This window comes from Elephas maximus, chromosome X, assembly GCF_024166365.1.
Source record: "Elephas maximus indicus isolate mEleMax1 chromosome X, mEleMax1 primary haplotype, whole genome shotgun sequence".
Classification (NCBI taxonomy): domain Eukaryota; kingdom Metazoa; phylum Chordata; class Mammalia; order Proboscidea; family Elephantidae; genus Elephas; species Elephas maximus.
In genome coordinates this window covers 99,620,706-99,646,165 of record NC_064846.1, presented here as the reverse complement: position 1 = coordinate 99,646,165, position 25,460 = coordinate 99,620,706, and the positions used below count along the sequence as shown (strand labels likewise).

Below are 25,460 nucleotides of genomic sequence, written 5' to 3'. Positions count from 1 at the left end.
TGCTGACCTCCCCTGTATTGTGTGTTGTCTTTCCCTTCACCTAAAGTGGTTCTTATCTACTTTCTAATTAATGAAAACCCCTCTCCCTCCCTCCCTCCCCCCTTGTAATCATCAAAGAATATTTTCTTCTCAGTTTAAACTATTTCTCCAGTTCCTATAATAGTGGTCTTATACAATATTTGTCCTTTTGCAACTGACTAATTTCACTCAGCGTGATGCCTTCCAGATTCCTCCATGTTTTGAAATGTTTCACAGATTTATCCCTGTTCTTTATTGACGCATGGTATTCCATTGTGTGAATATACTATAATTCATTTATCCATTCATCCATCGATGGGCACCTTGGCTGCTTCCATCTTTTTGCTATTGTAAACAGTGCTGCAATGAACATGGGTGTGCATATATCTGTTCGTGTAAAGGCTCTTATTTCTCTAGGATATATTCCAAGGAGTGGGATTGCTGGATCCTATGGTACTTCTATTTCTAGCTTTTTAAGGAAGCGCCAAATTGATTTCCAAAGTGGTTGTACCATTTTACATTCCCACCAGCAGTGTATAAGTGTTCTAGTCTTTCCACAGCCTCTCCAACATTTATTGTTTTGTGTTTTTTGGATTAATGCCAGCCTTGGGGTGAAATGCAATCTCATTGTAGTTTTGATTTGCATTTCTCTAATGGCCAAGTGAGTTATTTTTATGAGTCAAGTTTTAATCGAACATTCCTTCATAACAATCTTATTAAATTCTCAGCAGTGTAATATGAGACCTTACTGTGTGGTCTTGGCATTAACAATTTGATAAAGAGCAGGCCAAAATCTTCTATAAGAATTCTTGGAGGTCTTTAAGCTGGGTGAGAGGGCATCTACTTTATTCCTGAAATCCATTTCTAGCCTTTATTGAGATTGAGAACAGCTGTTCTCAATCCTTTTTCTCTCTGTCATAGCCTTGATGACTATTCATTTTTCCCTTCAGTCTTCTTCAGATCAATCTTCATATTTCTTCTTATCTTTTGCCAGCAGCCCCATTTTCTGATCTTGTGAACGTTTCATCCCAGTGGATCAAAATAAAAGAAAACTGCACTTCTTTTTATTGCTCTGCTTCATTAGCCTGGAACTGATATCAAGTAATGTGCATAACTTCCAAAGGTTCTTATTTCTATTTCTGCCCCTCCCTTCCCCACTCCTATGGGAAATGGACACCATTGTCGCCACCACCCACTCTAAGGAATTTAAAATTGATAGACAAATGAACAGGAGGTAGGTCATCAGTTTCAAGCAAGGCAAGCGTTTAGACACGAAAACCAACCAAAGCCATTGCCATCAACTTGATTCTAACTCATAGCTACTCTATAGGACAGAGTAGAACTTCCCCCTAGGGTTTCCAAGGTTGTAATCTTTACAGAGGCAGACTATCACATCTTTCTCCCATGGAATGGCTGGTGGTTCTGAACCAGTGACCTTTCGGTTAACAGTCAAGCGCTTAACCACCACACTACCAGGGCTCCTTCAGTGTTTAGAAACTGAAACCAAACCAAACCCATAGGGTTTCCAAGGCTGTAGATCTTTATGGAAGCAGACTGCCACGTCTTTCTCCCGAGCAGCGGCTGGTGGGTTTGAATCGCTGACCTTTCTAGTTAGAGCCGAACCCTTTAACCACTGCACCAACCAGGGCTCCTTAAGCATTTAGAACGTGGTGCTTATATTTACTAAGAATCATGGAATGTGCTTTTAGTGGCCAGTCATCATGTTAACTTTCTGACTTCTTCATTGCTATTTCTCTGAACTTTATAGTAGATAGGTAATTACTCTATGTTGATCAGGTTAAGTTTTGACCCTGAACAATTTCACTTCTGCCCCCTTCAGACCTCTTACTTCCCTACTTTACTAATTTTTAATGAAGGAGTGGGGGTACGAAGAAGACACAGAGAACATATATTTTAGCTACGAAACCTAAAACCCACTGCCATCAAGTTGATTCTGACTCATAGCGATCGCATAGGGTTTCCAAGGCTTTAAATCTCTACAGAAGCGGACTGCCACATCTTTCTCCTACGGAGCCACTGGTGGTTTTGAACTGCTGACCTTTGGATTAGCACTTGGTCAATCACTTTAACCGTTGTGCCACCAGGGCTCCTTTACCTCTTACCTACACGACACAAATAGAATAATCCTAAACTAAGAGGCGAAGAGGCAGAGGTTAGTCATTCTGTTGCAGCCATATCTGGGTCTGAATTATTACGTTCCTCCGAACCATTAAAGTATTTCAGGGATATATTTCTTAGTCACCCAATATACTGCCTCACTGGGAGTTTAGATTGAGCTGGACAGACTTTTCTAGACCTATGTGGGTAATTTTAACTCAACCCCTACCTAAAAGGCCTATGAGATCTATATCAGACTTTGATGTAAGCGTTATCAATCAGGTATTTTTCTAATATGTTAATTTTGTTTTTTTAGTGTGGGACCATCAGAAAATCTACAGTCCCTGATGGAGAAGAATCAGACCCTGGTAGAGGAGAATGAAAAATTAAGTCGGGGTCTCAGCGAGGCAGCTGGTCAGACAGCCCAGATGTTGGAGAGGATCATTTTGGTGAGTCTCCAAGACTAAAATACAGCAATCTGGACATTTACTAGCTTTAATTTCTGAAATATTTAACCTGTTTCTTATTATGAGAGATAGGTATAGCGAAATAAGTGAATTACTATTACCATATTATCCAGGGAACCCCTCTAGGGTAAATATATGGACTCGTAATCAAACATAGAGAAAAGTTGAAAGAATTATACAGTGAACACCTGTATATCCACTACAAAGAATCTACATGAATCCCATTTTAAAATAGATTTGTTCTGAAATACCAGAAGGGAAAGAACCAAGTCCCTCTGTTACCTTAAGGCCTGCCTAATCTTTACCATAATACCAAGTAACCGTCCCCTCACTAAGATATCAGTCTTCGTGAAATTGTTTAATTTCCAAATTTCCAAGTAGTGGATCACCATGTAACTGATGACACCAGTTTTGAATCCTACTACCTGTCTGATTGTAACCTCCTGGATCAGTGCATGCTGCCTCTGTTACTAATGTTTTTCTAGTGGTCTAAATACAGCTCAGTATTTGATAGCACAACTCTTGTCAGAAGCAAAAATGAATTTCCACCAAAATGTAATTGAACATCTCTAGCATACTTTCACACATCAGTGTGCTCCCTAGTCAAGGAAGGGTAAGCTGCTTAAAAATTTCTTTAAAGGGGCCAAATCTTATGTCCATTGTATTGTCCATTACTAGCAGAAAGCTAAAAATGGAATCTATAGGATTTTTGCACTTTTTATCTCCAGTGGTGTGTTTTATGCCTCCAAAGGAACTCTGATAGCTGTGTTTCACATGTTTGTTAGTGCGGCTGACATAACTGACAGTACTTGTTATGCCAACCACGTACTCATCTGACCTTTATAAGGTTGTTACAATGACTGCCTGATAAGCTTATTGTTTGGTGTCCTGTCCAAACTTCATAAGCACATTTTTGTCCCATATAAACTATTCTTCCCAAATCTTTTGCAGTATCCAGCATGTTATAGATACTGTGATTGAAATAAAAATGAAAATAGCACTCACCCTTCCCAAAATGTAGCTGCCCTCTGCCATTTCCTGTTTCTTTACCATCATCCTTGTCCTTCGCCCTTTTTCTTGCCTTCTTTTACTGAAACTAGCCTACCATATCAGATAGTGTAACTTTAAAAAAAAAATCTCAGCTCAAATTCAGTGTGAGGCCCATTTAAGTATGAAATGCCCTTATGCTGGGGCTAGGCAACATTGTGGTGTAGGAGGCAGTTTAAAGTAAGTGTTTTTTTGTAGACAGCATGGAGTAGCATGCTAGGAAGTATTGCTTTTCCCCCCAGTTCTAAAGTTTTCTATGGAATTAAGGCTTCACACTCTACCCCACAGCCTGAGCTTCATGGCAAGCACAAGACCCAGCTGCTTGGATGCTATTTTTAGTAGCTTATGTTGACTGAAGGGCTAATTTCTATGACTCTATTAAAAATTTTTTTTCACTAAATAACTACAGCTTGCTAAATCCTCCATCATAGCAAAGGAGTCAGCCTCTCTTTCTACCTAGGTTTCAGTCCATAGGAGTAGGAGAGAGAGCAGCATTAGGTGAGGCTGTCAGGCACTGCCACTGATGATCTCCCGGGTCTTTGTTGCAGACAGAACAAGCGAATGAAAAAATGAACGCCAAACTAGAAGAGCTCAGGCAGCATGCAGCGTAAGTTTCGTACCAGATGTTTGTTAGTGACCTACACCATCTTAGTATATAATCATGGATGCTCTGGCCTGTACAGTGTGATTAACCCTTAGGTTCCTTTGCTTGAATTTTCAGCTGTAAACTGGATCTTCAAAAGATACTGGAGGTTTCAGGAGACCAGGAATTAAAAGAAAATGTAGAGATAATTCGTAATTTGCAGCAAATGATTACTCAGCTATCGGTAAGCCAAATAATGGGCAGTGTAAATAGGCATATATTGGTTTCATTTGTTTCTCCTGATGCATATAAATGTTTCTGACTCTGTGCCTTTTGTTGAAGCAACTCGAGTGTGAACCACTTAAGGACAGAGAATCAAGAATCTTTGGACGTGATCTGAGTATTGAATTTGTTAAATCAGAATACCCATAGATTACATATGCAACAAGTTAATATTTCAGTATTCTAAGCAAACACCAGAAGCACCAACATGGCAGTACAAAATCACTTGTATAGCAGGAGCAGCAATCATTGATTTGCTGTCCTCTAGGTGTAAGCTAATTTAATAAGAGGCCTTGTACCATACCCCAATTTCAAATAAGCTAGAGTCTGACAGATAGCTCAGAGCACTCAGGGAATACCATAGCTGTCTTTAATAACCAGTAATAAACAAATGTGAATGATTGTTCTGCCATAAGTTCATAAGTTCCCATCTTTATTTATTTTTAGAACTGTTATAATAATTGTGGGTGTGTGTGTGTGTTTTGGAAACCCTAGTAGTGTAGTGGTTAAGTGCTACGGCTGCTAACCAAGAGGTCGGTAGTTCGAATCCGCCAGGCGCTCCTTGGAAACTCTATCAGGCAGTTCTGCTCTGTCTCATAGGGTCGCTATGAGTCGGAATCAACTCGACGGCAGTGGGTTTTTTTGGTGTGTTTTATTTTTTTTCTTTTGGGTTGTGAGTTATTGTTTTTGCCAGAAGAAAAACACTCACAATTCCACCACCCTAAAAATGTATTTTTATTTTTTGTGTTCCTTATCTATTATAGTCCTTAGGCATATATACTTTTTTAAAATTGAAATGATAGTATAACATAGTATGTTAAGGCATTATGGTTGGTTGAGGCATTATGGTTGGTTGAGGCATTATGGTTGGTTTCATACCATGTACACTCTCTGTAGGGTCTCTATGAGTTGGAATCGACTCGATGGCAACGGGTTTGGGTTTTTGTTTTTGCTTTTTTTTAGTTACACTCTCGTTTATTATTTGAAGCAATACTGTATATGTAAATACCTTGTAATAATTCCTAGCCCTTGGAAGAGGTTTTAATTGTACCAGAACACTGATTCTTCCACTCCTGGTCTTGCCCAATGTTTTCTAGAGTTGTGAAGAAGATATCACAAGATCATCCACATATATATTTGCTCTTAAAGAGTAAATGGGGAAAACACATGTTATACAGTATTAGGGAGTGGTTAGGATGGCCAGTCCCAAGAAATTAAATGAATAAACTCCCAAAAGACTAGGAGGCAGTGTTTTAGAATTAGTATTGTACTAACTGTCCTGAGCAGTCTAAGTTGACAGTTCATTTAGCCAACAAACAGGGCACAGTAACTGAGACCCTGGCTCCGCAGCCAGACAAACCCTGGTTTGAAGCCAGTTCTGCCACTTACTAACTGTGTAACCTTGCTAAGGGCTGTATTAATGTCAAAATAAAACAATTTAAGTGACTCAAATAGAGGTTACTCAGCTGATGCACTCCAGAAGAACCTGAACTCCAGGTAACTCCTCAAGTTGAAGCAAGATTGGACTTTTACAGGGTGAAGAGAAGAGAGTGGTGTGTGTCCTTGTGGTTTGGCGCAAGTAGCAGTTTTTGTTTTTCATTGCTGTGAAACTTTTGGTTGGGGGTTGTTCCAATTTTCATGCCTCTTGCAGGATGATTGGTACAATTCCATCCCAGTAACTGTGAGAAGATTATTTTTCAAGAGTTGGTTTTGCAAGCCTTGTGGTGTGTTGGTTAGTCATTGTTCAAGGGCAGGAGAGGTAGCAAAAAACAAAAGGAAAGGGAATGAAGTCAAGGAAACCTGGAACCTCTGTCGTGTCTGTTTTAATCCTTTTACATTAGTAATACAAGGACAAAAGAATGGGTGATTAACTGCCTATAAAATTCAGGAAGGCATCACAGAAGAAAATGGGTCCTAAAATATGAATAGGAGTTTTCCACAGGGGAAAGAACAATCCGCATAGAGGAAAAAGCACATGCAAAAGCAATGAGGTATGAAAGTAAATATTTAGAAAATGGTAAGAGCTGCAATGTGGCTGAAATATAGAGTGCATGCTGGAGAATGGCTATCACAGGGTTAAATCTCACCATCGTCTTCTGCAACATCTGATACGTGAAAACCTTGTGTGATCTGCCTCAGAGTTAAGATAATCTAGGTTGCAGAACCCTACTGCAGCCAAAGCTTATAAGCTTAGAAAATAGTGGCCTAGGGCACTGCTGTTCATGTACACCACACCAAGCTGAGAGGACTTCACATAGCCTTGTTTCTGGGGCTTTGAGTCACATAGAAAAGATGAAGAAGGAAACCCATGGAACTCTGTTAATAAAGTTAGCTAAGGTACTCTTAGTGAGCATCTGGCAGTATGACTGGTGCCTGGGGTGCCTGTCGAGCAAGTTGCTGGTGGTGACTGGCTTGGAGGGATTCTGTAGAATCACTGTGTCTGCCACTAAAATGCACTTGGCACTTGCAAAAGGAGGGTGCTAAAGATTGCCACAAGCTGATCAAGTCCCTGGCTCCCATCCACTGTCACAATTAGGCAGAGTGAACCCTCTTATCCTGGACTTCTGCTAGACCCTTGAATCAGAGTTCTCCATGTCTATTGTTTGGAGACCAGCCCACATGAAAAAAAAAATGTTTTTAAATACAGTCTGCTCTTCATATCCGTCGGTTCCACATCTGCAGATTCAACCGTGGATCAAAAATATTTGGCGGGGGAGGGGGAGGGCGAGGAGAAACTTTCAAAAAGCAAAACTTGAATTTGCCACACGCTGAGCACTACAATCAATCCACACGGACGAAATGACGTGTAGGCTACCCTGCTATAGTTTCCCGCCATTTCACAGACCCTCAGTCTCTCTCCAGCACTCCTTGTTTGAGCATTGTTCATTTACTACTTGTGTGCACCCTTTGTTTCTGTGAAAAAATGGCTTCTAAAAAAAAAATTAAGTGGTCAAAGCAATCCCTCAAAGGCTAAGAGGGACCGTAAAGTGTTCTCTCTTGACAAGAAAATGAAAATCTTAGATCTTTTGAAAAGTGGCATGTCGCTCGCCCAAGTGGGCTGTAAGGTCGGTAAAAATGACGAGCATTCACACAGTACAGCAGAAAGAAGCTGAAATTCATGGAAGTGTTTGTTAGTGCTGCACCTACAATGGCAAAAATGGTCATTCTAGTTCATGATAAAATGCTTGCAAAGACTGAGAAAGCTTTAAGTGTATGGCTAGAGGACATGTCACAGAAGAATAGCCCTGTTGATGGCAAAATTATGCGTGAAAAAGCACTTAGCCTCTATGAGCACTACTGTGAGGGGTTGAGGAGAGTGAGAGGAAGGTGTTTAAGGCTAGTAAGGAATGGCTGGCTAGCTATGCCAAGGACCACAGCCTCCAGGATTTAAAGATCACGGGATAATCAGCATCGGCTGATGCCTAGGCAGCATCAGCGTTCCCAGAAGAGTTCAAAGGAGCTCATTGAAGAGAGAGACTACCTTCCAAAGCAGTCTTCAATTGTGATGAAACAACTATTTCCGTGGCATTTACATTGTATTAGGTATTTAGACGTAACCTAGAGATGATTTAAAGTATACGGGAGGGTGTTCATAGGTTGTGTGCAAATACTATTCCATTTTATATAAGAGACTTGAGTATCCTACGATTTTGGTATCCGCAGGGGATCCTGGAGCCAATCTTCTGTGGATACCAAGGAAGGACTGTGCACAACAGTGTATCCTGGAGCTTTTATTCAGATTCACTGCAGTGAAAGCAAAAGTTTCCCATGTAAATGCTTATGCCCTTCAGTCTGGATTAAAACTATTTTTATTTTAGTGAACACCCCTTTTCAGTTATGAAGGTAACCATTGTTCCTGGATCTTACTACTAGGAGCTTTAAGTGCTAAACTGTACCAATTCTTCCTGTAAAATATAATTCAAGCAAACCTCCTTGTGCATTTACCTATGAGGAAATTCATGCAGTCTTTTCATTTCCCACAAAATCAAATATTTTTGTTTGTTAGTTTTTATCCTCTCCTTCAAGACCATTTCCATAAAAAGCATCTTGCATGCCCGGCATTGGTATTGCCTACAACCTACAAGCACAAACTTCATTTTGAAGGGTTTTGCTGGTTAATGTAGCACAGTGTACCCTAGCCTTGTTCCCCTGACCATCATCTTCAGCGAATCATATCTTTTACTTACAAGAGACTCTCAGCTGTAGCCTTGGAATGGGAGGAAAGTGGGCTGTTAGATTGAAATAAATCCGATTGTTAGATATTTACGTATAAGGTAATGAAGACAGAATCCTGCCACGTTCATGTAGAACATATCACCAGAGCCTTGAGCTTAAACCTTAGTGTTCTGAACATTTCACTGGGCCAAATGCCGAAGGTAAACCACAGTAACCAAGTCTTCTTCAAGGTTCAACCCATCTCCTTTGATCCTGACTACCGTTAACCCTTAATATATTGAAGTACTCTGTTTTTAAGAAGAATTTGATACATCCTGCCCTTGGGAATCACCAGTTCTGTAAATCATGCGCTAACTCTATGTTTTTTTCCATGTTATTAGGCCAATAGCTCTTTCACCAATCATCTCCTTAATCATGTGACTTCCTGGAAATAATCTTTTCTTCTCAGGGCTCTACAGAATCACTTAAACAGAAGCGACAATCATATGTTACAATGCCAAATAAAGCCTAAATTCCAGTGAGGAGAAAGAGCTTGCTCATATGATGATACCATACAAACAAATCAGGCCTAGTAAGTGGTTTTAGGTTTCCTTTCTAGGTGCCCAAAAAAAGGAATTTACCCTTTTGGGAGGGATTTGGTACTTGCCTTTTCCCCTCCAAGTAACCATTAACTGGAGCAGCTGCATGTGATCTGTTCTTATTTATATGAGGGACAGTGCGGCAGTACATTTGTCTGACTTCCTGAACACATTTTTTCTGGGCACCACCTAGTGTATTTATTTCTTTATAGAGTAGGTTCTTGCTGCCTTGACCGACTGTAAAATAGTCGAAGATAACTCTTCATTCTATTCACTTTTCTGCTGCATTGCCAATATTTAATATGTTGATTTAAAGGGCATGCCTGTGAAACTAGCTAGAACTGTACATTACAGAGATTGACTTAGCGGTAGGAGCGTAAAAAGAAAGGGTAGAGTCTGTAAAGTGGGTTAAACTTTGACCTGTTGGAATGGCTTAATGTTTCAATCTGGCCCAATGATCTCTGGCAGAGCAGAAGAGGTACAATAAGTATGTCAGTTGCCACATGAACTTATTTTTTAGACACTACACAATCGCCCTTTATAAAGAAGAAAGACTCTTGAGAGGTAAGAAATGGAAATGTGTGGCTCTTGGAGTATATGTGACTACAGAGTGGATCCAGCACCTTAAGTGGTCTCTGTGTATACTTAAAAAAAAATTAAATAACCAGTATGAAATCCACTAGTAAGCTTCACCTCAGTTTTTTTCCTGAACTGAAACATTTGCCTTTGCAGAATGAAACTGTTGTTTGCATGGCTGCAGCCATTGATTCTGCAGTGGAACCAGAAGCTGTAAGTAATTGGCCCCTTTGTGTAGAACTGGGAGCTTCAACTCTGCCATTTCTATAATTTATCACTCATCTGAAGAAGAGAATCCATGATGTTACTATCTTCCATAGAATGGCCTAGAAATCCAGAAATCTTGAGTGTAAAATCCCTAACTTGGACAGGTTCTATCTCTAATAGTATAATTGGTAATGGATAGCAGGACTTCTCAGAGATGTCACATTCTGTATTTACAATCTGGCTTGCTTACTGATTTCTTGTTATATGCTAATATTCTTCATCAGCTGTCTAGCAAGTTAAAATGAGCTGGACAAATTGGGAAGGAAACAAATTAGGAAATTGTGACAAAGTCAAAAAAAGCATTAGAGCAGAAATGGAAAAGATTTTTTTTTTCTGGGCCTAATTTTCTATGGATGGGATTGTTAGGGGCTAAAAGAACCAAGGGCTCATGTTGCAAGAATAGATAAAATGGCTAAAGGTTATAGAGTAGAATCAAAATGAAAGGCTAGACAATGGTTCGAGATGGCTTTTTCCCCTTCAAATGAATATATATGTGTAGTTTTCTGAAAGAAGGAAGATAGCCAATAAATCAAGTACTAGAGGTCAGCTCTGTGAGAATAAATGAGGCCTCTTTTCCATTTTCACCATTCCCAAAGTGCCATTTCCAGGAACCTTTCTCCTTTGAGAGCTCCTTGGAATGAGATAAAAATAAGAAACATTGACCAGATCAATAAAGGAAAGAACAAGAAACTTAGTTCACTCTTAGAAGCAATTAAAGCATCTAAAAGAAATAAGGTGTTTGTGAGAGCAGTAAAATAGACTAGCTCAATTTATTTCAAATGTTTAAAGCAAATGTCGTATGAGAAGCCACAATTATAAAAGAACAGAGGTGTTGCTAATAGAGAACCGGCCCTTAGAATTGATGAAACAGTGCCTAAGGAACTTCGATTGCTTTTTTCTCTAACAAATCATTATCCTTATTTGTTCCAGCAAGTGGAAACAAGCCTAGAGACCAGCAGGTCTTCTGATGTTTTCACCACCCAGCATGCTCTACGTCAAGCTCAGATGTCTAAGGAACTGCTTGAGTTGAATAAAGCCCTTGCACTGAAAGAGGCCCTAGCTCGGAAAATGACTCAGAATGACAGCCAACTACAGCCCATTCAGTTCCAGTACCAGGTAAACTATTTACTGGAGCAGCATTTGCTCACGTCTACTATCTCTCTTTAATTGAATGGGAAGAAAACAAGCACATCATTTTTTTAAATAATTTTTATTGTGCTTTAAGTGAAAGTTTACAAATCAAGTCAGTCTCTCACATATAAACTTTTATGCACCTTACTACATACTCCCACTTACTCTCCCCCTAATGAGTCGGCCCGCTCCCTCCTTCCAGTCTCTCCTTTCGTGACCGTTTTGCCAGCTTCTAACCCCCTCTACCTTCCCATCTCCCCTCCAGATAGGAGATGCCAATATAGTCTCAAGTGTCCACCTGATGCAAGTAGCTCACTCCTCATCAGCATCTCTCTCCAACCCATTGTCCAGTCCAATCCATGTCTGATGACTTGGCTTCGGGCATGGTTCCTGTCCTGGGCCAACAGAAGGTTTGGGGACCATGACTGCCGGGATTCTTCTAGTCTTAGTCAGACCATTAAGTCTGGTCTTTTTATGAGAATTTGGGGTCTGCATCCCACTGTTCTCTTGCTCCCTCAGGGGTTCTCTCTTGTGCTCCCTGTCAGGGCAGTCATCGGTTGTGGTCAGGCACCATCTAGTTCTTCTGGTCTCAGGATGATGTAGTCTCTAGTTCATGTAGCCCTTTCTGACTCTTGGGCTTCTAATTACCTTGTGACCTTGGTGTTCTTCATTCTCCTTTGATCCAGGTGGGTTGAGACCAATTGATATATCTTAGATGGCCGCTTGCTAGAAGCACATCATTTTTTAAAATAATTTTTACTGTGCTTAGTGAAAAAGTTTACAAATCAAGTCAGTCACTCACATAAATCTTATACACACCTTGCTACATACTCCCAATTACTCTCCCCCTAATGAGACAGCCCGCTGTCTCCCTCCACTCTCTCTTTTCGTGTCCATTATGCCAGCTTCTAACCCCCTCTACCCTCTCATCTCCCCTCCAGGCAGGAGATGCCAACATAGTCTCAAGTGTCCACCTGATCCAAGAAGCTCACTCCTCACCAGCATCCCTTTCCAACCCATTGTCCAGTCCAATCCATGTCTGAAGAGTTGTAGAAGCACATCATTTCTGATGATGAAAAGACAATATAATATGGGTAGTAGTACTGGAGTTGTACTGTTTTTTTTTTTTTAAAAAAAAAAGGATACATTCAGGAAAGGGAACCTGTAATTTTGTCCCCTTTATTCTAGTGCAGTCCCTGGGTAGCATAAGTGCTTAACACACTGTGCTACTAACTGAAAGGGTGGAGGTTTGAGTCAACCCAGAGGTGCCTCACAAGAAAGGCCTGGCAGTCTACTTCCAAAAATCAGCCACTGAAAACCCTCTGGAGTACATTTATACTGTGACACACATGGGATTGCCATGAGTCGGGATCTACTCAACAGGAACTGGTTTAGTTTAATGCCTTACCATATGTTATAACAAACATGGTCCCTACTTGTGGAGAAATTTTGTTTTAATCACTATACTTAGATTCTGAGGAAGGTACATTTCTTAGTAGGTGGTTCTGAGTTATACTGTGAATTATGAAAGGACTTATAGTGGCTTTCACATGAATCAATAAGCAGATCTTTACTTAAAGCAAGTCTTTGGCTATCAGGTTACCCACAAGAAATGGCCATTGTTCCAGACCTTATTCCTCCTTGTACCCCAATGTTACCTATACTTTCTCTGTGATATAACTGTGAACTTGTTTGGATGTGTCAAGGAATAAGGGTGGATTGTTTTCCCATACAGCTATACCCTACCACTCTCAAAGTACTATATGCTTGTATTTAGAAAGACCTATTTTTTTTATACTATTCATGCTTTTTTATCACCACCACCCCTAAATTTTTAGAGTAAAAACAAGAAAAGTGTTTATCCTTAATGATTTTCGCCACTTTTTTCCCCTTAGGGTAAAGGTTGCTTCCAAAGTAATAACTGAGTTGCCTATAGAGGTTTTTCCTCTTCTTTCTTATCATAGTCTTGTTCAACTTTTTTAAAACCTAATTTTTATTTATGTCATAAAGACATTCAAGTATATCATTTTTTATTGTGGTAAATATATAACAAAATATTTGCCATTTCAACATTTTTATATGTACAGTTCAGTGACATTAATTATATTCATCATATTGTACACCATCACCACTATCCATTTCCAAATTTTTCCATCACCCTTAAGCTCATTACCCCCTGAGCAACAACTCCACATTTTACCTCCCTCTTGCCGCTGGTAACCACTACTGAACGCCGGTCTCTATACAGATCCCTATTCTGCATATTTCATGTAAGTGGGATCATATAATATTTATGCTTTTGTGATTGATTTATTTTGCTCACCATAATATTTTCAAAGTTCATCCCTCTTGCAGCATATATCTGGACTTCATTTTTCTTTATTAAAAGAAATATTCCATTGTATATATATACCACATTTTGTTTATCCATTCATCTGTTGATGGACATTTAGGTTGTTTCCACCTTTTGGCTATTGTGAAAAGTGCTGCAATGAACATGGGTATACAAATACTTGTTTTTGTTCCTGCTTTCAACTATTTGGGGTGCATACCAAGGAGTGGAATTGCTGGGTCATTGTTTTTTGGGGGTTTATGGTAATTCTATGTCTATAACTTTTTGAGGAACCACAGAACTGTTTCCCACAGAGACTGTACCATTGTACAATCCCACCAGTAATAGATGAGGGTCCCAATTTTTCCACATCCTGGCCAACATTGTTTTCCATTTTTTGATCATAGCCATCTTAAACCTATTGCCATCAAGTTGATTCTGACTCATAGCGACCCTATAGGACAGAGTAGAACTGCCCTGCAGGGTTTCCAAGGAGCACCTGGTGGATTTGAACTGCCAGCCTTTTAGTTAGCAACAATAGCTCTTAAAACCATTACACCACCAGGGTTTCCGTAGCCATCTTAGTGGGGTGAAATGATATCTCATTGTGGTTTTGATTTGTATTTCCCTAACTGACTTCACAGCACCCGAGAACGGCAACTGCTACAATGACTAGTGACGGCGAGCATCCTTTCATGTGCCTGTTGGCTATTTGTATTTCTTTGGCAAAATGTCTATTCAAGATTTTGGCCATTTTTTGATTGGGTTGTCTTTTTGTTGTTAAATTGTAGGTGTTATTTATATATTCTGGATAGTAAGCCCTTATCAGATATATGGTTCCCCCAAATTTTCTCGCAGTCTGTAGGTGGTCTCTTCACTTTGTTGTTAAAGCCATTTATTGACCAAAAGTTTTTTAATTTTGATGAAGTATAATTTATCTATTTTGATTTCCTCATTCCTTGTTTCCGTATTTTCCTTGTTCTTGACATACGCCTTTATTTTAGTGGAGCGCAACCCCAATAACTGTCTGAGAAAGGCTACATGAAAGGAAAATGTTTTAAAACATTGAATGCCTGAAAATAGCTTTTTTTTTTCTTCTTCTTACACTTGTATGGTTAGCTGGGTTTGGAATTCTATAGTCAAAATTAGATTGATTCAGAATTTTAAATGTGCTGCTCCATTGTCTTCTGTGTCCACTGTTGCTGTTTGAAAAGTCCATTATGATTCCTGTTCTTTGTTTTTTAGCTGTATTTTTACCCTTTCTGGAAACTTTCAGGATCTTTTCTTTGTCCCCAAGTGCTACTTAATTTTACAGTGACGTGCCTTGGTATGGTCTTTTCTCATTTATTGTGCTAGGTGCTTGGTGGGTCCCTTCAATTGAGAAATTTGTATCCTCCTCTTTTGGGAAGTTTTCTTTATATTTATATATGATTTATTTTGTTGTTGTTATTGAGAATATACACAGTATATTTGTTTCTACCTGTGCATTTCATTGACATTGAATACATTCTTTGAGTTGTGTAACCAACCATTCTAAGCCTCCTTTCCTAAGTTGTTCCTCCCTCATAATATAGACTCACTGCCCCCTAAGATTCATATCTAATTGTTCGAGTTGAGTTGTCAATTTGATCTCATATAGATCGGTCTTAAAAGAGCATAACACTCAAGGCAGACATTCTTTACTAGTTAAGCTAAACTGTTGTTTGGTTTTAAGAAGGATTCAGGGATATTCTTGGTTTAAGGCTTAAAGATGATCACAGGGCAGTAGTTTCAGGGGTTCATCCAGCCACCATGGCTCTAGAAAACCTGGCTTCCATGAGAATTTGAAAGTCTGTTCTGCATTTTCCTCCTTTGGATCAGGATTCTTCTATGGAATCTTTTATCAAAATGTTTAGCAATGATAGCTGGCATCATCCAGTTCTTCTGGTCTCATGGCAAGGAGGCAGTTGTTCGTGGAGGCAATTAGCCACATATTCCATATGTCCCTCCTATGCCTGACTCTCCTTCTTCCTCTGTTGCTCCAAGTGAATAGAGACCAATTATTGTGCCTTGGGTGGCCGCTTGCAAGCTCTTAAGACCCCAAGGACTAGCAACAAAGTGGGAGATAGAACAGAAGCACTAAACACGTTATTAGGCCAATTAACTGGAATGTCTCATGAAACCATGACCCTAAACCTCCAAACCAAAGAACCAAATCCCATGAAGTATTTTGTTGTACGTGAGCAGGCTCAGCAGCTACTCTTTTTTTTTTTTGTCGTTGTTTAAATACATCTATCACACAACTTTTCACATTCCACCTTTTTACAGGTGTACAACTTATTAACAGCAATTACATTAATCGGCTATGAAAACCTACGTTTAATCAATGCAATTTTTCCATCATTGTAAACAGAAAGTCAATACTCCACAAGCAATACCCCGCTTTCCCTTTCCCTTTCCCTCTCCCTCCTGCCCCTAGTAACCACTAATAAACTTTGGTCTCTGTACATTTGCCTTTTCTTTTTTTTTTTTTATAAATAAGTGAGGTCCTATAATATTTGTCCTTTTGTGATTGGTTTATTTTACTCAGCATAATGTCTTCAAGCTCTACAGGTTGTAGCATATATCAAGACTTCATTTGTCTTTGTGGCTGAGTAGTATTCCATTGTATGTATGTACCACATTTTGTATATCCATTCATCTGTTGATGGGCATTTAGGTTGTTTCCACCTTTTGGCTATTGTGAATAGTGCTGCAGTGAACATTTGTCTACAAGCCTCTGCTTGAGTCTCTGTTTTCAAGTCTTTTCGTTATATACCTAGGAGTGGAAATTACTGGGTCATATAGTAGTTCTGTTTTTAGAGGAACCACCACACCATTTTCCACAATCGCTGTGCCATTTTGCATTCCCACCAGCAATGGATAAGTGTTTCAATTTCCCCACATCATCGCCATTATCTTGGCCATCCTAGTGGGAGTGAAATGATACCTCATTGTGGTCTTTCTGATGGCTAATGACCGTGAGCATCTTTTCATGTGTTTGGCGGTCATTTGAATGTCCTCTTTGATGAAATGTCTATTCAAGTCCTGTGCCTGTTTTCTGATAGGGTATTTGTCTTTTTGTTGTTCGTTATCAGAGTTTTATACATATATAGATATATAGATTATTAGATTCTGTATTCATGAGAGATATTAAAAAAATGAGAGATATTGGTCTATAGTTTTATTTTTTAGTGGTATCTTTGCCTGGCTTTGGTATCAGGCTTATGCTTGCATCATGGGATGAATTTGGGTCTATTCCTTTTCTATGCTCTGAAATAGTTTGAGTAGCATTGGTGACAACTCTTGTCTGATGTTGATAGAATTCTCCAGTGAAGCCATCTGGGCCAGGATTTTTTTTTCTTTTTTTCACTGGGAGATTTTTTTATGACCTGTTCACTTTCTTTTTTTGTTATGGATCTATTCAGATTGTGTTATTTTGGGTAGGTAGTGTGTTTCTAGGAATTTTTCTATTTCTTCTTGATTTTCAAATTTGTTAGAGTATAATTTTTCATAATATTCTGTTATTATCCTTTTTATTTCAGTTGGAGCTGTTGTAATGTCACCCATCTCATTTCTTATTTGTGTTATTTGCATCTTCTCTTTCTTTTCTCAAGTTGGCCAGTGATTGGTCCATTTTATGGATATTTTCGAAGCACCGACTTCTACTCTTGTTGATTCTTTTGATTGTTTTTCTGTTTTATTTATTTCTGCTCTAACCTTTGTTGTTTCCTTTCTCCTGGCAGCTGTGGACTTCTTTTGCTGCTCTTTTTCTATTTGTCTGTGTTGTAGGGTTAAAGTATTGATTTTGGCCCTTTGTCCTTTTTTAATGTGTGTGCTTATTGCTGTAAATTAACCTCTGAGCACTGCTTTTGCTGTGTTCCAAAGATTTTGGTTTGTTGTGTTTTCATTCTCATTTGATTGTAGGAATTATTTTATTTCCTTTTTAATTCCTTCTGTTACCCAGTGTTTTTAAAGCAAGATGTTATTCAATTTCCATGTATTTGATTTTTCCCTTGTTTTTCCTGTTATTGATTTCTAATTTTATAGCATTGTGATCAGAGAAGATGCTTTGTATTATTTCGGTATTTTTGAATTTATTGAGGCTTGCTGTGTGGCCTAAAATATGGCCTATTCTGGAGCATGATCCATGTGCATTGGAGAAGAATGTGTACTGTGCTGCTGTTGGGTAGAGTGTTCTGTATATGTCTATGAGGTCAAGTTGGTCAATTGTGTTGTTTAGATCTTCTGTATCTTTGTTGAATTTCTTTTTAGTGGTTCTGTCTTCATTGAAAGTGGTATGTTAAAGTCTCCTACTATTATTGTGGAACTGTCCATTTCTCTTTTCAATACTGTTAGAGTTTGTTTTATGTATTTTGGAGCTCTGTCATTGAGTGTGTAAATATCTTTTATGGTTATGTCCTCCTGGTTGATGGACCCTTAAGTCATTATACAGTGCAACTCTGTCTTAGTCATCTAGTGCTGCCATAACAGAAATACCACAAGTGGATGGCTTTAACAAAGAGAAATTTATTTCCTCACGGTAAAGTAGGCTAAAAGTCCAAATTCAAGGTGTCAGCTCCAGGGAAAGGCTTTCTCTCTCTTTCGCCTCTGGAGGAAGGTCCTTGTCCTCAGTCTTCCCACAGTCGAGGAGCTTTTCAGGCACAGGGACCCCAGGTCCAAAGGACGTGCTCTGGTCCTGGTGCTGCTTTCTTGGTGGTATGACGTCCCCAACTCTCTGCTTGCTTCCCTTTCCTTTTATCTCTTGAAACATAAAAGGTGGTGCAGGCCACACCCCAGGGAAACTCCCTTTACCTTGGATCAGGGAGGTAACCTGAGTAAGGGTGGTGTTACAATCCCACCCTAATCCTCTCAACATAAAATTACAATCACAAAATGGAGGACAAACCACACAATACTGGGAATCATTGCCTAACCAAGTTGATACATTTTGGGGGGGACATAATTCAATCCATGACACCTTCCTTGTCTCTTATGCTGATTTTTGCCTTAAAGTCTGTTTTTTCAGAGATTAATATTGCCACTTCTGCTGTTTTTTGATAACTGTTTATTTGATATATTTTTTCTACCCTTTGATTTTTAGCTTATTTTTATCTTTGTGTGTAAAACGTGTCTCTTATAGGCAACATATTGATGGGTCATAGTTTTTTTACCCATTCTGTTACTCTCTGTCTCTTGACTAGTGCATTTACATTCAATGTGATGATCAATAGGTATGAATTTACTGCTGTCATTTTGTTGTGCTTTTTTTGTGTGTGTTGTGTTAATGGTTTCTTTTTTCTGCTTACTTTTCTGTACTGAGTTATTTTTGTTTATGGATTTTCTTTTCATTTCCTTCATTATTGTTGATTTTGTTTTTACTGAGTCTTTATGGTTTTCTTCATTTTTATTTTGGTTTATTAATTTTCTTTGTGATCACCCTGAAATTTACTTTTATCTTACTAAGTTTAGAATAGTCTATTATGTCTTGACTTCTCTGTATGGAAGTTCAGTAACTACACTGTGTATTTCCTCTTTTTATTTTGAAGTTCTTATCATTTACAGATTGACATTTCTGCTTCCCTGTTTTTAGTCTTGTAGCTTTATTTTGTTTTTGAGAGTTCTTTATGTGGGTTGGTGTCTGGGTAATGCTGTCATTTGTCTTAATCTCAGATTGTTGTTGGTTCTCTGTCCAAAAGACTCCCTTTAATATTTCTTGTAAGTTGATCTGTCTTTTACAAATTCCCTTAATTTCTGTTTATCTGGAAATGTCCCAATTTTGCCATCATATTTGAGAGACAATTTTGCTGGATATGTAAATCTTAGTTGGCAATTTTTTTTTTCTTTTAAGATTTTATATATGTCATCCCAAAGCATTCTTGCCAGCATGGTTCCTGCCTAGAAATTAGAGCTTAGTCTTAAATTGGTTCCCCTTTGTGGGTGATTAGGTGATAGTTCGTTTTTCCCACACTGCTCTAAGGATTCATTCTTTGTCTTTGGTTTTAGAAAGTTTGATTATGACTTGTCTTAGTGACTCTCTTTTGGGATAGATCTTGTGTGGGGTTTGTTGTGCTTCTTGGATGGATAGCTTCTTGTCTTTTGTGATACTAGGGAAGTTTTCTGCTAGCAAATCTTCAAAAATTCTCTGTGCTTTTTTTTTTTTGTCCCTTCCTGTTGTGGAATTCTGATCATGTGTAAATTATTCCTCTTTATAGTGTCCCATATTACTCTTAGGTTTTCTTCATTCTTTTTTCTGAATGTTCCTCAAACAAGTTAATGTCAAGGGATTTGTCCTCTGTTTCACCGATTCTATCTTCAATTCTACTCCAATGACCTTCCACTGAGTTATCTATTTCTGACATTTTATTGTTAATCTTTTGGATTTCTAGTTGCTGTTTCTGTATGGTTTTTAATTGTCTATTTATTTTGTCATTTTGTTCTTATATTGTTTTCCTGAATTCTTGTAGAGTTTTATATGGTTTTCCTTGATTTTGTCCATTTTCCTTGATCTCTTGGAGGCTCTTATATATACGTCTTCTGAATTCCTTATCAGGTAATTCCATTACCATTTCTTTTTCAGCAAGGTTTTCTGACCCTTTATTGTGGTCACTTGCTTGAGGTATCTTGTCCTGCTTCTTTATGTGATTCGGCATTGTCCATTGTCTCTGAGGCATTAGTGTGTTATTGTATTTATTTAGTGATTATATATTTGTTTGCCATGCCCTGATTTTTTGTTTTGTTTTATTTTGATATATTGGTGTGGGTGTGCTATGTTGGTGGCTAGTCCAGCTGCACTGGAGCACTCACCATCGGGCTCTGGGTTGGGCAGGGCCTGGCAATGTGACACAGGTCTCTGTTTCCCGGCTGTGCAGGGCTGCTGAGGATAGGCTGGATGAGCATTGGATGCCATCTCTGGCTGCCATCTATCATCAGCCCAGTGATGCAGGTGTGAGCTATGGCACTCGCTGAGTGGGGGTGGTGGCAGGTGTGGTGGGCAAGCAGAAGTGCAGGAGCCCACTCTCCTTTGCTTGCCTTGTGTGTGCAGGGTCACCTGAGTGGTCTCGTACCACTAGGGATGCAGGGCCAGGCAAGTCAGGAGGTGTGGTCACTGGAGCAGTCCTGTGCCACTTGGAGGGATGTGGCGGGGGTGGGACCGAGTGGCCATAAGCTCCATGGCCGTCACCACTCTACAGGTAGACAAGGGGGTGATGGCAGATGGGGTTGGATGGGGGGAAAAAGGGGGCTCAGAACGTGTCCCCAGCAGTCGAGGGCTGCAAGGATGGGGGGTTCATGCATCTAATCATCAGGAGGGTGGGGAGAGGGAAAGTGCGCTTCTCATGTCGCTGGGCAAGTGTGCCCGCGCACTTACCTGCTGGCAGAAGTCATCAGTCGGCACCTGGCCCCAATCAAGTGTGAGGCGTGGCGGGCAGTCTGTGGTCCAGTCAGGTGGGAGACCTCCTGCTAACACTCTGTGAATCCATCACTCTGTGCGCCACCCACCCCAATGGTCAGGGACTGCTGCTGGCAAGCCACCCTGTCTCTGGTTCCTGGCTTCCTCACTGCTTCTTGGGTTCTGGGATCCCTGGAGCTCTCACCCTCCATCCTACAACCTTCTTTCTTAAGGCTGGTTCATGTCCTGCTCATCCCACTTCCCCCGGTTATGTCTACACAGTTTATCTCCTGTTGGAGTTCCTTGAAGTTGCCTTTCTGTGCTCCTCACCCGCGATCACTGTTGGCTTTGTCTCACTATGGCCACGCTGTGCCAGGTCGCCTGGCAGGGCCCCTCCACCCAATATCTCTCCTCCTTCACTGTTTTTTGATCACTTTTTTCTTCCAGCCAATGTTTGACTTGATTCTTTATCCTTTCATTTGATGCTCAGGATTCCAGAATTGTCGTATATACGTGTTTCACTTGGTTTCTTGGGTCTTTGCTCTAGAGGGATGGCAAGGTGTATCTGACTAAGCTGCCATGTTGACACCTCCTACCTGGTTATCAGATTCTTTTCAGATATATAGAGTCCAAAGATATTCTCCCAGTTGGTAGCTTGACTTTTCCCTTTTTTTGGTAAAGTCTTTTGATGAACAAAAGTTTTTAATTTTTATGAGGTAGCATTTATTTAGTTTGTCTTTTGCTGTATGTGCTTTTGTTATTATATTAGATAATCCATTGTTAAAAGCTAGGCCTGACAGCATTGTACCTGCATTTTCTTTGCATGGTTAGGTCCTTAATCCATTTTTAATTTGTTTTTATGTATGGTGTGAGGCATGGATCCTGTTTCATTTTTCTGCATGTGTAAATCCAATTTTTCCATCACCATGTATTGAGGACACTTTTACTTGTTGAATGGACTTAGCATCCTAGTTAAAAAAAAAATTGATCACAGATGTATGGGTTTATTTCTGAACTCCCAGTTATATTCCATTAATCTATGGGTCTGTTGTTATACCAGCACCAGGCTGTTTTGATTTCTGTTGCTGCATAGTATCTTTTAAAATCAGGAAATGCGAGCCTTCCTACTTTGTTCTTCCCTTTCAATATTGCTTTAGCTATTCAGGGCCTCTTGTAATTTCATATAAAGTTGAGGGTTGGTTTTTCCATTTCTGTCAAGAGGATTGTTGGGATTTTGATCAGAATTGCATTGAATTTATAGATCACTTCGGGTAGTATTGACATCTTAACAATATTAAGCCTTCAAATGCATGAAAATGGAACATCTTTCCATTTATTTAAGTCTTCTTTAATCTCTTTCAGCAGTATCTTATAGTTTTCATCCCTGGTTAGATTTATTCCTAGGTATTTTATTTCTTTAGATACTATTGTAAGTGGAATTGTTTCCCTAATTTTCCTTTCAGATTTCTTATTGCTGGTTTATAGAATCCCAACCGATTTTTGTTTGTTGACCTTGTTCCCTGCAACTTTGCTAAATTTCTCTATTAGCTCTAGAAGTTTTCTTGTGCTGTTGGATTCTGTTTGCTAGTATTTTGTTGAGGATTTTTGCATGTACATTCATGAGAGTTATTGGCCTGTAGTTTTCTTGTGGTATCTTTGGTTTGGGTATCAGGATAATATTCGCTTCATAGAATGAATTAGGAAGTATTCCTTCCTTCTCTTTCATTTGCAAAAATTTAAACAGTATTGGTCCCAATTTTTCTCTAAATGTTTGGTAGAATTCCCCAGTGAAGCCATCTGGCCCAAGACTGTCTGTTGTTGTTGGGAGGTTTTTGATCACTGATTTAATATCTTCACTTGTTAGGGGTCTGTTGAGACTTTCCATATCCTCTTAAGTCAGTTTGGGTAGGTTGTATGCTTCCAAGAATTTATCTACTTCATCTAGGTTATCCAGGTTGTTGCTATACTTTTGTTCGTAATATTATCATAATTTTATTTCTGTCAGGTCAGTTGTAATGTCTCTCCTTTCTTATTTTGCTATTTGCCATCTTTCCTGTTTTTGTCAGTCTAGCTAAAGGTTTGTCAATTTTATTCATCTTTTCAAAGAATCATCTTCTGGTTTTGTTGATTTTTTTTTCTATTGTTTTTCTGGGTTTGATGATTTTTTTTTCTATTGTTTTTCTGGTTTTGATTTTTAAATTTTATTCCTGCTCCTTGTTATTTCCTTTCTTGTGGTAGAGTTAGGCTTAGTTTGCTCTTTTCTTTCTAGTCCCTAGAGTTGTCAGGTGAGGCTGTTGATTTGAGATCTTTGTTTTTATGTAGGCATTTATTGCTATGTTTCCCTGTGAGTACTGCCTTCCCTGCATCTCCTAAGTTTTGTTAATGTTGTGCTTTCATTTTCATTTGTCTCTAAGAAATTTGTGGTTTCCCTTTTTTTTTCTTCCTTGACCCATTGGTAGTTTAATAGTGTGTTAATTTCCTTATGTTTGTGTATTTTCCAGTCCCCCCCCCCCCGCCTTCATTGATTTCTAGCTTTACTCCATTGTGGTCAGAAAAAATATTTTGCATGATTTCAATATTTTTTAATTTATCAAGGCTTGCTTTGTGACCTGGCATGTGGTCTACTCTGGAGAATGATCCATGTTCACTGAAATAGAATGTGTACTGTGCTGTTGTTGGGTGGAGTGTTCTATATATGTCTGTTAAATCTAGTTGGTTTATAGTGTCATTCAGGTCCTTTGTTTCCCTCTTGATCTTCTTTCTAGATGTTCTGTTCAGTATTGAAAGTGGTGTATTGAAGTCTCCAACTATAATTGTAGTGCTATCTGTTTCTCCCTTCAATTCTATCAGTGTTTGCTTTATATATATTTAGGTGCTCTGATGTTGGGTGCATATATATTTATGATTGTTAAATCTTCTTGATGAATTGACCCTTTTATCACTATATAATGTCCATTTTTATCTCTTATAACGGATCTTGTCTTAAAGTCTACTTTGATATTAACATTGCCACCCCAGCTTTCCTTTGGTTAGTATTTGCACAGAATATTTTTTCCATCCTTTCACTTTTAACCTGTTTGTGTCCTTGGATCTAAAGTGTATCTCTTGTAAATAGCATATAGTTGGATCATTTTTTTTTTTTACCCATCGGTCAGTCTCTTTTTATTGGAGCATTTAGTCCATTTATATTCACTGTAATTACCGATAACAAGTGACTTACTTCTTCCATTTCATTATTTGTTTTTTGTATGTCTCAAGCCTTCCTTGTCTTTGCCCTCTACTACTGCTTGCTTTTGTGTTTTGTTAGTTTATTGTAGTGAGCCATTTTTGTTCCTTTCTCCGTTGCTTTTGTGTATCTTTTCTTAGTGGTTACCATGAATATTGCATTTAACAGCTTGTATTTCTTATATGTTAGGGTAAATTGGTACCAGCTTAACTTCAGTAACATACAAGAAATTCAACCTATACCATTCTTTCTCCCCTACTTTTTTGTTATTATCATTAATTATGTCTTTAGATTTCATGTGTCCTGTAAAATAATTTTATCCTTGCTTTTTATACATTTGTTATTAAAAAGCATGAAAGACAAAATACTTAGAACTCTCAAGCATGAATATCCTATTACTAGCCCTTACACTTATCCATGCAATTCCCTTTATTAGGAATCTTTCTTTTTATGTACAGCTTTTTTTTTAATTACTTTCTACTGTCTTTTCCCTTCTATCTGCAGAACTCCCATAGTATGTTTTGTAGGGCCCATCTGATGGATATGAAGTCTCTCAGCTTCTAATTTCACCCTCATTCTTGAAGGGCAGTGTCTCTGGATATAGTATTCTTGGCTGACAGGTTTTTTTTTTCTTTCAGCACTTTAAGTACGGGCAGTTTCCAGATTATGAACGAATTCCATTCCTAAGTCTATCTTTTAGTCAAATTTGTACATAATTCAGAACAGTTAAGTACTGTCATATCTAATGTCAGTTAGTCAAATGATTTTCTTAGTATATAGTGTACCTTTCTATGAGTAAAAAACATTGAAGAAACACTTGCAGATACACTAAAACATCTTTAACATAATAATACAGTGAGTCTAGTTGGTTTATAGTGTAATTCACATCCTCTGTTTCCTTCTTGATCTTCTTTCTAGATGTTCTGTTCAATATTGAAAGTCATGTATTGAAGTCTCCAACTATGATTGTAGTGCTATCTGTTTCTCCCTTCAATTCTATCAGTGTTTGCTTTATATATTTAGGTGCTCCAATGTTGGATGCATGTATATTTATGATTGTTAAATCTTCTTGATGAATCGACCCTTTTATCACTATATAATGTCCATTTTATCTCTTCTAACAGATTTTGTCTTAAAGTCTACTTTGATCTTAAGATTGCCCCTCCAGCTCTCTTTTGGATAGTATTTGTATGAAATATTTTTTCCATCCTTTCACTTTTAACCTGTTTGTGTCCTTGGGTCTAAAGTCAT

The 25,460-nt window shown here is 38.7% G+C and overlaps 1 protein-coding gene across 3 annotated transcripts in view; it reads left to right on the top strand.

The window, feature by feature from the left end:
* Positions 1 to 25,460, top strand: part of KIF4A (kinesin family member 4A) — a 197,009-nt gene that overhangs the window by 94,931 nt on the left and 76,618 nt on the right. For all 3 annotated transcript variants that reach the window (XM_049871659.1, XM_049871660.1, XM_049871661.1), the window contains exons 12-16: positions 2,453 to 2,585; positions 4,199 to 4,257; positions 4,372 to 4,477; positions 10,002 to 10,058; positions 11,043 to 11,228. In XM_049871659.1, coding sequence (XP_049727616.1) covers positions 2,453 to 2,585; positions 4,199 to 4,257; positions 4,372 to 4,477; positions 10,002 to 10,058; positions 11,043 to 11,228 — 541 coding nt within the window. The remainder of the gene's footprint in view (positions 1 to 2,452; positions 2,586 to 4,198; positions 4,258 to 4,371; positions 4,478 to 10,001; positions 10,059 to 11,042; positions 11,229 to 25,460) is intronic.